Source organism: Giraffa tippelskirchi, chromosome 8 (genome assembly GCF_054371585.1).
Source record: "Giraffa tippelskirchi isolate mGirTip1 chromosome 8, T2T-mGirTip1v1.2.pri, whole genome shotgun sequence".
Lineage (NCBI taxonomy): Eukaryota > Metazoa > Chordata > Mammalia > Artiodactyla > Giraffidae > Giraffa > Giraffa tippelskirchi.
Window position 1 is genome coordinate 7681762 of NC_137282.1, and position 13470 is coordinate 7695231.

Sequence of the window (13470 nt, forward strand, 5' to 3'; positions counted from 1 at the left end):
GGGATGCTAAGTTCTGGGGCCAGAATCCAAATCTGTCTGACTCTAAAGTCCATGTTCTTTCCTCTGCTTCCTTCACCTCTGGTGAGGTCCCTCTGTGAACCCCTCCACAAAGTCCCCCCACACCCCACTCTGCACCTTAGCACTGGGGACAGACATCTGCACGCTCCTGGAAGAAAGAAAGGCCGATTCTGGATGAATCCCATCAGAATCCTTCCTCTAGAGGGGCTCTTTAAGCTGACAGGGGATGGCTAGAGAAGGATGGGTGGACAAAACAAAAGATGTGAGATATTAGTTTTCCTGCGAGACTGAAGTGTGTATCTGTTAGAAAGTATGAAGGACAAATTGATCAAAGCCTGAGCAATAGAAACAGTAGAGAATGTTGTTGGTGCTTTGAAAATAGCCAACTTGGTTTGGGTTTTACTCTAAAAACTAGAGAGGCATATCCCCATTTCAGGGTATGTGATGGCTTTTCATCCATCACGGTCAAGTGTTGTCCAGATACTTTTTCTGCAAAGTCCTCATGACATTTTGGCAAAGGACAAAAGCCCCTGTGCTTCAAGGAGGCTAACCTCTTAAGGTGACATATCCAAGGCAACCAGCCCAGTGTCTGGTATAAGTCTGGTGCTAAATAAATGATCGTTCTTGAAGGAGATACAAGGCCAGTGTAATTGTGAGGGAAACCGTTTGTCTAAAGTCTGCACAGTTGCCAAGTGTAGTTTCCGTGATGATGGAATGCTTGGAAGGGAGGACCCTGGGGCATCATATTCAGGTCTTACTCCTTTTCTTTTTCCTCAGCTTTAGTGAGGTGTAATTGACCAATAGAAAGTGTGTATACTTACAGTGCACAATGTGACGATTTGACTTATGTTATATCGTGAAATGAGTACCACGATTAGGCTAACGCATCACTCACATCATCATGATGCATTTGTGTTGAGGGGGTGGTAAGAACACTGGAGATCTATTTTCTTTGCAAATTTCAAAGAAATGGCAACTGTAGTCACCGTGCTATACGTTAGATCACCAGCACTTATCCATCTATGACTGAAAGGTTCTGCCCTTCAACCAACAGCGCGTCATCACCCCATCCCACTTCCTACCAGCATGCCATGCTATGCTCTGCTTCTCTGAGTCTGGAATTTTTTAGATTCCACATGCACATGAAATCATACAGTATTTTTCTGCCTCTGGCTTATTTCACTGAGCTTAATGTCTCCAGGTTCATCTGTGTTGTCATAAATGGATTTCTTTCTTTTGCATGGCTGAATAATATTCTGTTATGTACACACATATATGTATATCACAACTTCTTCATTCATTCATCCATCACTAGACAGCAGGTTGTTTCCATATCTTGTGAATAATAATGCTTCAACAATCGTGGGAGTCCAGATATTACTCTGAGAAATTGTTTTCATTTCCTTTGGTTATATTCCCAGAGGTGAGATTGCTAGATCGTATGGTAGTCTTAGTTTTAATTTTTTGAGGAAACTTTCTACTGTTTTCCAGAGTGGCTGTACCAATTTACTTTCCAAACACTGTACAGGGATTCCGTTTTCTCCACTAACACTTGTTATCTCTTGTCTTCTTATAACATCATCTTGGTAGGTAAGAGGTGATACCTCCTTGTGGTTAGATTCATATTTCCTGATGATTAGTGTGGTTGAGCCCCTTTTCATATACCCATCGGCCATCTTTGGAAAAATGTCTATTCAGGTCCTTTGACCATTTCTCAGCTGGGATTTATTAATTTGCTCTTGAGTTTGATGAGTTCCTTACATATTTTGAATATGAACCTCTTACTTGGTTTCCAAATAAATTCCCCCATTCTGTAGGTTGTCTTCTCATTTTGCTGCTAACTTGCCCTTAACCAACACCAAAATCTGGCCAGAAAGCATAATTCATCAGAATGTTATTGACACAACTTACAGAGGAAAGAAGCGAATGAAAAGAAAATAAACTGGTGACAAGGATGTCTAAATAAACATAGAACAGTCCAGTTGGCATCCTGTGTTCAGTATTCATTCGTCTCGTTCTCAGGAGGCTGATCTCTAGTACCTGTAGGACGAGCTCAGAAGAACAAGGCACTAGAAATCAGACAAAACCAGATTAATTCTGTTCTCCCCAAACCACACCTAACAGGGACTCCTGTTTTAGAACGTTTTCTGGTAACAAGGTTAAGCCCCGATGGGCTAGAGAACTCAGTGAATCAGAATACACGGATTGGGACCTGGCAGGCACTTGACCTACAGCTGCAGCTCAGGAAAGGTGTGTTCGCTGTCCTCAGGACCGTGGCTGGGAAAAGATGATCTGCAAAGATGCACTAACCGCGACAGAGTTTTCCATCCCTCCTCGGTGCTGTCTGCCCAGCCGCCCGCCCCCCGGCTTCTCCTCCTCTTCACTCCTGCACGAGAAGCGATCTAGGGTGTCAGGAGATGAGATGACTCACCTGATATCAGATTGAGTCCTTTGGATTTGCCCTTTTGGTTGGCTTCAGCCTCTGATATTGGGAACGACCGTGTTATATTTGTGAAGGTTTTCATTTCACGGAAGACACTTGGACTGCAGTGGACTCTGGTGATTTAAGGTCCAGTGTGAGTGGCTGGCTGATAGCTCTTTGTTTTCCATAATCCTTTGACTGGGACAAGAAATCAGAGTGTTTTAATCATGCTGCCCCGCGGGGGTCAGGGATTCCTTCGCTTTGTGCTGTGTGTCTGGTGGTGTGTATTTGCACTATGCTTTAAAGGTAGGTTTTATTTCTGCTTTTTTTTTCGTGTTTCCTTTTCAGCTGCGTGTATATATACTTCTATTTGTGTGCCACTGAGCAGAGATGGGATACTCTATGGACAAATATGGAGAGTGTTTGTACAGGAGTTACTCTTCATACAGCTGTTAATTAATCTATTCGTTTTTAATTGGTTGACTTAACTCGTAAAATGAGATTGGGGAGAATGGGGTGGGGAGGACAAGAAAACATTGTAAACCATAGTTTATTTTATTTTCCCAATGAAAATATGCAACAGTAATAATGGTACAGTTTCCTATCTATCTTTGCAATGGATATATTCAATTTCTTTATCTGTATTTATATGTTTTTTCAGAACTGTGGTTTATTAGCTGATACTATTCCTCAATCTATGAAGCCTTCCATTTTGTAGCTAATTGTCTTTGTTTTGGGAACTATGTTATATTCCTGTCCTGAAGTGTGTCTCAAGAGGAAGGTCATTCATTTTCAAAGTTAGGACTTAGACAGCTGTCATTCTATCCATGTCTGCAAAGCCACACCTCCATGTGCTGCTGGCTTTGCATGGATTTGCTTGCCAAGACTCATGGAGGGTTCATCTGAAATGTCTCAAAGGAAAAGGAAAATCTTAAAGGAGGAAAATAGGGAATGGGAGGATTTTTGTATTACCTGTTTTATGGAGAAATATCTCTATCATTATTAATAAAGATGGCAGACAATGATGGTTTATGTCTAAAATTGTTCTTTCCTGTCTCAACAGACTTACAGAACAAACTTATGGTTGCCTAGAGGAAGGGATAGTTAGGGAGTTTGAGATGGACATGTACACACAGCTATATTTAAAATGGATAACCAACAAGGATCTACTGTACAGCACATGGAGCTCTGCTCAATGTTATGTGGCAGGCTGGATGGGAGAGTTGTTTAGGGGAGAATGGATACATGTATATGGATGGCTGAGTCCATTTGCTGTTCACCTGAAATTATCACAACATTTTTAATACCCCAAGACAAAATAAAAAATTCAAGAGAAAAAATTGTTCTTTCCCTGCTCAAATCTCAATGTTTCCGTGTTTCCAAATGCATTTGGCAAAGAACAGTCTTTATTTAGCAGTATAACAGCTACCATTTCATTTGTTTTTGCCTAGTAAGTTGTGCAACCCCTTAAATTTTTTTTCTTTCAGGGCATAAATCCCTTTGGGAAATTTATAGTCTAATATTTCAGGTATCAAATTTGACTTCTATGAGGAAAAATATGGAAAGGGCATTAATGAGATGAATCATGTCAAATGAAGGCAAGTAACCTACATTTAATGCATTCTTGGGAAAATACAAAGAAATATGATTACGTTGTTGTCTGAAATTTAATGACTGAAAGAGCTATTGCTTAAGAACTTTGGGGGTTCTTTAAAAAATATTTTCAGCAAAATTTTTCTTAGAAACTTTGCACTCTCACACATCGCCAAGATAATTGAAGTTGAAAGTTGATTTTAAAAAGGAGGGCTTAAGACCTTTATAAACTTGACAGCTATTTGAGTTTGTTTGATGAAGTTTCCCCAGCTACACACCCTCTTGGTTGTAGAAACAAAGACCAGTCAGATCAGTCCTTTGACAAGAAAGAGCAGGACTTTTCTCTTTTTAAAACACTTGATTCATGAATTAATTCTTGGCTGCGCTGGGTCCCCACTGCTGGGCGTGGGCTTGCGCTAACTGTGTTGTCTTCTCAGAGGCTGCTCTTGGTGTGGAGCACAGACTCTGGGACACACAGGCTTCAGCAGTGGTGGTGCACAGGCTTAGTTACCTCGTGGCATGCGGGATCGTCCCGGGCCAGGGATCGAACCCACGTCCCCCGCACTGGCAGGCCGAGTGCGAACGTTACACTGGACCCCCAGGGAAGCTCAGGACTTTCGTCACTAGATCAGCGAGCCGGTGAGCTCGGGTCAGTGATGGAGCCGAGCGTCCACTTAGAAGTGCTCTTCCCAGCATCACTTTGTCTCGTCTCTCACCAGTCCTGAGATGCGGGCCCTACTCTTCTCATCTCCATGACAAAGGCGAGGAGCCCGAGAGGGCCCGGTGACGTGGTCCTGGGGACGCTGATGCCCGTGCCGCCTCCTGGGGAGGGAAGGCCCTGGAACCTCCCCGCGGGCACGCTCTCTGCTTCTCTAACTCCTCCCTCTGTTTGGCCCGAAGGCTGTGCCGGCTGCGCATCGGAGGAGAGGCTCTTTCAGAAGCTCTTCGCTCATTATAACCAGTTCATCAGGCCCGTGGAGAACGTTTCCGACCCGATCACCGTGTATTTTGAAGTGGCCATCACACAGCTGGCCGATGTGGTAAGTGCGAGGGGGTCACCACGTACCACGTGGCCTCAAGGGGCTCCAACTCTGAGGGGTCTGAGCAATTCCCACTCACTGCACGGGGGTAAATAAAGGGATTTAAAGGAATTGTCTGGCAGTCCAGTGGGGAGTACTACCCACTCCATGCTGGACTCCAAGGGCACAGGTTTGATCTCAGGTCGGGAAACTAAGATCCCACAAGCCATGTGGCTCAACCAGAAAAAAAAAGCCAAAAACTTCAAACAAAAAAAAGGAACAAACAAGAATCTACGAAGTACCCGCCCTTCAAAGCTGGCCCATTGCAAGGGATCTACTCCTCCCAGGATGCTGTCATCATTTCTGTTCAGTTCAGCTGCTCAGTTGTGTCCGACTCTCTGCGACCCCATGGACTGCAGAACGCCAGGCCTCCCTGTCCATCACCAACTCCCGGAGTTTATTCAAACTCAGGTCCATCGAGTCGGTGATGCCATCCAACCATCTCATCCTCTGTTGTCCCCTTCTCCTCCCACCTTCAATCTTTCCCAGCATCATGGTCTTTTCAAATGAGTCAGTTCTTCACAACAGGTGGCCAAAGTATTGGAGTTTCAGCTTCAGCATCAGTCCTTCCAATGAACACCCAGGACTGATCTCCTTTAGGATGGACTGGTTGGATCTCCTTGCAGTCCAAGGGACTCTCAAGAGTCTTCTCCAACACCACAGTTCAAAAGCATCAATTCTTCGACGCTCAGCTTTCTTTATAGTCCAACTCTCACATCCATACATGACTACTGGAGAAACCGTAGCTTTGACTAGACAGACCTTTGTTGGCAAAGTAATATATTTATTTCTGTTAAGGTAGTGTATTTCTGGAAATGCTCTCAGAACCAGTTTGTGAAGCCAAGAGGCGAAGGGGGGCAGTTGAGGGGACACAAAAGGAGTTGACTTCGTCGTGCACCTGTTATGTACTGTGTCTACACTCCGTGGCCGTCCTTTGCATCTTAGAGCTGGGGAGAGAGCAGCTCAGGTCAGCCACGTTCCCAGTGACACGTGATTACAGATGGCAGCACTACAGTTCAGTCAAGCCTGTTTAACCCCTACGCTCATGCCTGTTTTACTCTATGAGTGAACTGCTCTAAGTCTCCTGTGTTACAGAATGAGGAAAAAGTTCACCTTCTATGATATAGGGTTCCATCAAGTCCTGAGAAACAGATGGGCATTTGGAGGCCTTCATTTAAATTAATTGGTACCCTGTTCAAGGGCAGAGAGGATGAGAGTTCTTTGTTTTGAATCTTGGCACCTAGGTGCTGGCAGAGGAGGTTTGGGGCCTGGTGCCCCAGTACTGGGCAGGTTCTGGATTCCGAGGCATGGCAGGCGCAGGCTGGCCTGAGACTCCGGACGTGGACCAAATTCTAGGAATAGGCAGGCTCCCAAGGGGCGTGTGGAGCATCTGTGAGACGGTGGTATACAGACAGAGGGCACCCGGATGGGGGTGGGGGACAGTCCCAGACAGGGAAGAGGCCTCCTTCTGCTCAGCTTTGCTTGGGAGAAATGGTGGTAAGTTTTGAGAGTCCATTGCTGGCACTAGTGACCATCATTAGCCTCCAAATGTTGCACTGTGAGAGTGCTGAAGGTTCTGGATGTGTCTTCAGTAGCTACTCCACTGGGAGGTGGTAGCTGCTTAGGAGCACATTATATTTGGGATGTCAGCCAGGAATGCATTTCTTCCAGAGAGCTCCATGACCCTCTGCAGGTCATTTAGGTACTTACTTAAACCATCTCCTCAGAGAAGCCTTCCTGCTTCACCCTGTCTAAAAGACATGTGTATGCACGTGTGCACACACACATATACACACACCACTCAGCCCCTCTTTATTTTTTTTCCGTAAGACTTATCACTATCTTACATTATGTGTGTGTGTTAGTTGCTCAGTTGTGTCCGATTGTTTGTGACCCCCATGGACTGTAGCCCATCAGGCTCCTCTGTCCATGGGGATTCTCCAGACAAGAATACTGAGTGGGTTGCCATTCCCTTCTCCGGGGGATCTTTCCAACTCAGGGATCGAACATGGGTCTCTGGCATTGCAGGCAGATTCCTTACCATCTGAGCCACCAGGGAGGCATCTTACATTGTATCATATATTTATTTTTGATTTTCTGTCTCCCCAGCTAATAGCTTAGATACACACGTGTGTGTGTGTGTTAGTCACTTAGTTGTGTCCGACTCTGCATGGACTGTAGCCCACCAGGTTCCTCTGTCCATGGGATTTCCCAGGCAAGAATGCTGGAATGGGTTGCCATTCCCTTCGCCATTAGACACACATAGGTAGGGGTATTTTCCTATGCTGGTTATTTCTGTAACCCAAGCATTTATAGAGCATGTAGTAGGTACTCAATAAATATTTGTTAATGAATGAGTGAAGAAGCAATCGGCAGTGGATTGGGCAGGAGTGAGAGATGTGTTGTGGGGAGTGGCAGGATCCAGCTGGAAGACTCCACGGCAAGCTGAGCTGACACCTCCAGGGGTGGTTGGGCTTAGGACTGAGAGCCTAGAGGGTGCTGGGGCACAGCTGGGGAAGAAGATGGCAAAAACAATGATGTCCTCCACCATCGGCTGGATGTCCCCTCCCTCCTCCCACTCTTTTCTCTCCCTTCTTTCTTTTCATGAGATCCGAAGGCTTTGTGGGCTGCAGAGGTCAGAAAGCCTTCACAGAAAAAGTGAAGCTTCAGTCAGATTTGAAAGACAGTAATAAAGCCACATTTCCTTTCGAAGTCAGCAGGGTGGGGACCAGTGTGGAAATACTGTATTTTTGGTTGATTTTTAGAAGTCACCTTTTCAGTCTTCCTTATTTTCCTCCATTAGCACGAACTCAGCTCAGCTCTTTTTAGTTGTGATTTTTGCTCTAAGATTCAGTTCTATCAGCAGGTACATTTGAGGCTAAAAAAATATTGTTTCGTCTTCCCAGGATGAAGTAAACCAGATCATGGAAACCAACTTGTGGCTACGTCACGTATGTGTCTATGTCCCTTACTCTTCTCTGGAAACTATGTCACTGACACGTCAGTTTAGTAATGTCCAGTGGATAAAATCCACTAGCACTCCCTCTTTCCATCTCCAGTTTATGACAGAGTGTAAAATATTATCTATCTCCAAAACCCAAAGTTCAATCTGGTAACAGCTGCCTGGCTGCAAGCGTCAGGTGCAGAACCTGCTGACAAAGTTCTCACTGACTCTGTCCTTTGAAGGTTCCTGCTCTCAGGCCTCCTGTTTTTGCTTATATCTTGAGCTCCAGAGCCCAATGCTGACCCACTCTTTGATTCTGCTGTGGCTTAGATTCCCACTGTTTGGGTTAATCTGTCATGCCATCTCATTCTTCCTTTTGCTCTTAATCTTTTATGCAGATTTTGTAATAAACCTATCATCCGACTATCTTTTTATTATTAGAGATGGATTGCTACTAGAGATTGAACATAGTCTATGGAATGCGGAAACAGTCTATAAACTCGACCAGTTAATTAATAATCAATAGATACATATCTAATATCTAGTGGATAACCTATTTTTGCCCCAATCAGCTCAGCCACCTTGTTCCCCTTGAGTTTAATCTCCCAGCTTTTGGTAGAAACCAAAGTTAAGTGAAAGTTGCTCAGTCAAGTCTGACTCTTTGTGACCCCATGGACTATAGAGTCCATGGAATTCTCCAGGCCAGAATACTGGAGTGGGTAGCCTTTCCCTTCTCCAGGGGATCTTCCCAACCCAGGGATCGAACCCAGGTCTTCCACATTGTAGGTGAATTCTTTACCAGCTGAGCCACCAGGGAAGCCCAAGAATACTGGAGTGGGTAGCCTATCCCTTCTCCAGCAGATTTTCCCAACTCAGAAATCAAACCGGGGTCTCCTGCACTGTGCATTTCCACATTCCAAGGACTGTGTTCAATCTCTAGTAGCAATCCACTTCTGATATTAAAAGATAGTATGATGATAGGTTTATTGCAAAATTTACATAAAAGATTAAGAGCAACAGGAAGAATAAGATGGTATGACTGATTAAACCATGTACTCTTCAAATAAAAACCTTTTCAAAAAACTGTTGAGCCAATATAGGATTAACATTAGAAGAAAGTGAAGAATTTTTAAAACTGACTCCTATTTCCCTCAGATCTGGAATGATTATAAACTGCGTTGGGACCCTACGGAATATGACGGCATTGAGACTCTTCGTGTTCCTGCCGAGATGATCTGGAAGCCTGACATCGTGCTCTACAACAAGTATGCGCGCCCGACAGCCAGTCTTTTCCCAAAGCTGCCTTAGGTGCAGGCTGACCCAAAGCATGGGGGAGTCACTAATGGCATCTGATTTACTTTGCAGTGCGGTCGGTGACTTCCAAGTCGAAGGCAAGACAAAAGCTCTGCTTAAATACGATGGCATGATAACCTGGACTCCACCAGCGATTTTTAAGAGTTCTTGTCCTATGGATATCACTTTTTTCCCTTTTGACCATCAAAATTGTTCCCTGAAATTTGGTTCCTGGACTTACGACAAAGCTGAAATTGACCTTCTAATCATTGGCTCTAAAGTGGACATGAATGAGTTTTGGGAGAACAGTGAGTGGGAAATTGTCGACGCTTCTGGCTACAAGCATGACATAAAGTACAACTGTTGTGAAGAGATATACACAGACATCACCTATTCTTTCTACATTAGGAGACTGCCGATGTTTTACACCATTAATCTGATCATCCCCTGTCTCTTTATTTCGTTTCTCACTGTCTTGGTCTTCTACCTTCCTTCTGACTGTGGTGAAAAAGTGACGCTTTGCATTTCAGTGCTGCTCTCCCTGACCGTGTTTTTGCTAGTGATCACAGAAACCATCCCGTCCACGTCTCTCGTGATCCCCCTGGTGGGCGAATACCTGCTCTTCACCATGATCTTCGTCACCCTGTCCATCGTGGTGACGGTGTTTGTCTTGAATATCCACTATCGCACCCCGACCACCCACAACATGCCCACGTGGGTGAAGGCGGTCTTCCTCCGGCTGTTACCCCAGATCCTGATGATGAAGAGGCCTCTGGACAAGACGAAGGAGACAGGATCTGATAGGAACCCCAAAGGAGTCTCCAGTAGGCCTGCCAAAGTCAAGTTTGATCATCACAAAGAGCCCAGACTTCTCAAAGAATGCTGCCACTGTCATCGATCCAGTGAACCTGCCACCAGCAAGAGAAGATTAAGTCATCAGCCTTTACAGTGGATGGCTAAAAATTCGGAGCTCTTGCCTGAAGTTGAAGACGTAATCGATAGTGTTCATTTCATAGCAGAAAACATGAAGAACCAAAATGAAACAAAGGAGGTAAATGCATGAGTTCTCTAGTCTGTCCACCCATGGCAGGCCTAGGGGCCCTGGGTAGAACCCTAATCAGAACTCAAGTGTGAGTTCTGTTTGCAAGACAGTCGGAGAGTGGGTGCCCTGAGATCCAGCTCTGTGATGCTGCAGTTAGGGGTGAACTGCCCTGCTGAAGGGACAGAGTAAGGGATGGCCTCAGAGCAAATCTTTGCCTCCAGAAATGTCAACTCAAGTGAAATCTGGTTAAAATAAACACTCAGGACAGTCTTGGTTAGTTAAACTGAGAGCCACTGCCTAAGGAAGGCTGGGAGAGGGAAGAGCCAGCGGAGGGACAGGACGGAAGGCTGCAGCTCCAATCGCACTCACTAGACCTGACAGGGATTCAAGTGCTGATTGAATGAGCTTCGGGGATATTTTTAGCATCAACTCAGTCGGCTCCCGCTGCCCAGGGTCTAACTATAGCAGGACAGGCCTCTGCATCCTCCAAAGACAGAGCTGAAGAAATGTATGCCAACTTTCCATCCCATCAGGATGACTAGCTAGGCGCCTCTGAAAACTCATGCCAGGGGTCTGGGTCTGACCTGATGGCAGCTGCCAGCATCCTTGTCTCCCAATGAAAGGACATCGCAGACCTGAAGTCTGCCCGCTGGTACCAGGGAGGACACAGAATGTGTGTCACACAGGTTGGGGGGGGGGTGTATCAGGAGCAGCTGAGCCTGGGACTCCCTACAGTGAGGACACCTTCGTCAAACCTAGGGGACAGTTGCTCTGACTTCAGCACCACCAAGTAGGGCTCCTGGAGGTTGGGAACAGGAAGGGCAGGAGAGATGTAAGGAGCTCTCCACACTAGTGTGATGCCAGGGTCTAGAGGGCTGCTGGCTCCTGATGGGGGACCATCATCCTGCAGGGCTTATCCCCCACCCTCTGCTGCCTCAAACCCAGTTCCTGGACTTGCCACAGGGTCAGGGGTTCCATGGTGCTCATGACAAGAGTGGGTGACAAGTGTCCCTGCTCTGTCAGTTAACAATGGATGCTGCAGCCATCCAGTCACTGCCGTCACCCCAACTGTGCACCCTGAGAGGCCTCAGGATGGAGAAAGCGGGATACTGGCTTTAGATAGTTAAGGTGCACATCCAAGGAATGATTTCTGTAAGCCCGGACTCTTGCCTTTTCCCATCTATAGAAAAGCAGTAAACTCATTAACTTGAGATGTCTGGTTTTCCTTAATTAACAGTAATCTTTTCAAAAACTTTAAAAAAATTGAAGGATATTTGATTTACAACGTTGTGCTAGTTTCTGTTGTACAGCAAAGTGAGTCAGTTATACATATACATTCTTTTTAAATATTCTTTTCCAGTATGGTTTGTCCTAGGAGATTTGATAGGGAGGAGCCAGGATATATAGGAGGTTTTGCAACAAAAACTAGGCAGTTGAAACATCAAAGGATGATTGCGGTGGTCAAATGCAACAAGATACTCTGCGATGTCATCTTTTGTTGTTCTGACTACCTGGTCTTTGTTGCAAAATCTCCTTATTATCCTGGCTCCTCCCTTACCTCTTCAGGGCAGTCCCTCAGAGCGATCCAGAGGCTGCCTCCCAGGCTTGAAGTCCTCAGAAAATCCACCAAATAGAACATAACTCTCGAGGGGAGGGAAGGGAGGCCCAAGAGGGAGAGCCTTATATTTATCTAACTATGACTGATTCGAGTTGCTGTACGACAGAAACCAACACAATATTGTAAAGCAATTTTCCTCCAATTAAAAATAAATTAAAAAAATAATTCTCAACTTTCAGGTTGTGCTTTTTTCTCCGTTAATGCGAGAATGGAGCGATCTGAGCCTCTCTTTCAGGGCTCCCACGTGCAGCCAGGCAGGAGAAGGGGATGACAACCCACTCCAGTTTTCTTGCCTGGAAAATCCCACTGTCAGAGGAGGCTGGTGGGCAACAGTCCACGGGGTTGCAAAGAGTCGAACGTGACTGAGCGACTTACACACACACACACTTGCGGTCAGGAGATGCCCTGTGTGCCCCGTGGGAGCCTGCTGACTCTGCAGCCCTCTGCCCCAGGACTGATGGCAGACACACACCCTGTGTCTGCAGACAAATGGATGTTCTCCGTGTAGACTACGGAGGAGACGCGGGTTAACCAGAATCGTAGGGATATTTGCTTTAAAAATTGTCAGCGAATCTTCTGTACAAAGGAGGCAGCTTGTATTTGAAACAGAGCTTATCTCCCCTGGTTTTCAGTTTTTACAGGTGTTTGACATTTTGTCTTTCAGGCAGAGGATGACTGGAAATACGTGGCCATGGTGGTGGACAGGGTGTTCCTATGGGTGTTTATAATCGTCTGTGTGTTTGGAACTGCGGGGCTGTTTCTCCAGCCGCTCCTGGGGAACACAGGGCATTTGTAAGGATGGATTTTCCCTTCATCTTCGGAAACGTACAGACGCTGTGTTTATTCCCCCATCACCAGGAAACAGATAGAAAACTTCCCACCAGGTCCCCATCTAGATAGAAAAAGAGAGCCTTACAGCCAATGACAAGCCTGGATGCCCTCCCTTGGGGGTGAAGAGGGGTGCTTCAAGATCCCAGGGTCTGGGACCTGATCCTGGAGCCGAGAGCTGGCAGCCCCCGCAGGCTTTCTTGTCTGTACACGTTTGGCTTCTGGGGACATGATCGACCCGCAGTCCAGTGAGACATGGAATCAAAATTGAGCCATGTTAAGAGGTGTTCTTCCGCTTCTCCGGTTTATATACTTCTCGGTATAATGATCCTGCCAGACATGCAACTTTGGACCTTGGACTTGCTGACCCCTGCAGCACCTGTGAACTTGTGTACTCTTGCTTTCTCGTGCTTGTCTCTGTGATGTGGCGCCCACACTGCAGCATCATTTGACACAGTAATTGGTAAAAAGTAACAGCAGGTAGTCAGTCTACCCTTTGAAAAAAATCCTATTGAAGTATAGTTGATTTTTAATGTCGTGTGAGTTTCTGCTGCCCATCAAAGTGACTCAGTTATATAGACACACACACATATATCTGTTCTTTTGCAGATTCTTCTCCATCATGGTTTATCG

The 13470-nt window shown here is 45.7% G+C and overlaps 1 protein-coding gene across 1 annotated transcript; it reads left to right on the top strand.

Moving 5' to 3' along the window:
* The first annotated feature begins 2667 nt into the window (after nt 1-2667).
* On the top strand, nt 2668-12805 carry CHRNA6 (cholinergic receptor nicotinic alpha 6 subunit). Its single transcript, XM_081519637.1, has 6 exons — nt 2668-2746; nt 4934-5073; nt 8019-8063; nt 9212-9321; nt 9422-10400; nt 12674-12805. Exons 1-6 carry the CDS (start codon nt 2668-2670, stop codon nt 12803-12805), a joined length of 1485 nt encoding a protein of 494 aa, XP_081375763.1.
* The last annotated feature ends 665 nt before the right edge of the window (nt 12806-13470 follow it).

Bases quoted from the DNA above. Each gene is read 5' to 3' on its own strand.
- CHRNA6 (XM_081519637.1), top strand. From the start codon at position 2,668: ATGCTGCCCCGCGGGGGTCAGGGATTCCTTCGCTTTGTGCTGTGTGTC. The intron at 2,747-4,933 runs GTAGGTTTTATT...TTTGGCCCGAAG, and splicing joins ATTTGCACTATGCTTTAAAG to GCTGTGCCGGCTGCGCATCG. The intron at 9,322-9,421 runs GTATGCGCGCCC...TTTACTTTGCAG, and splicing joins GACATCGTGCTCTACAACAA to TGCGGTCGGTGACTTCCAAG.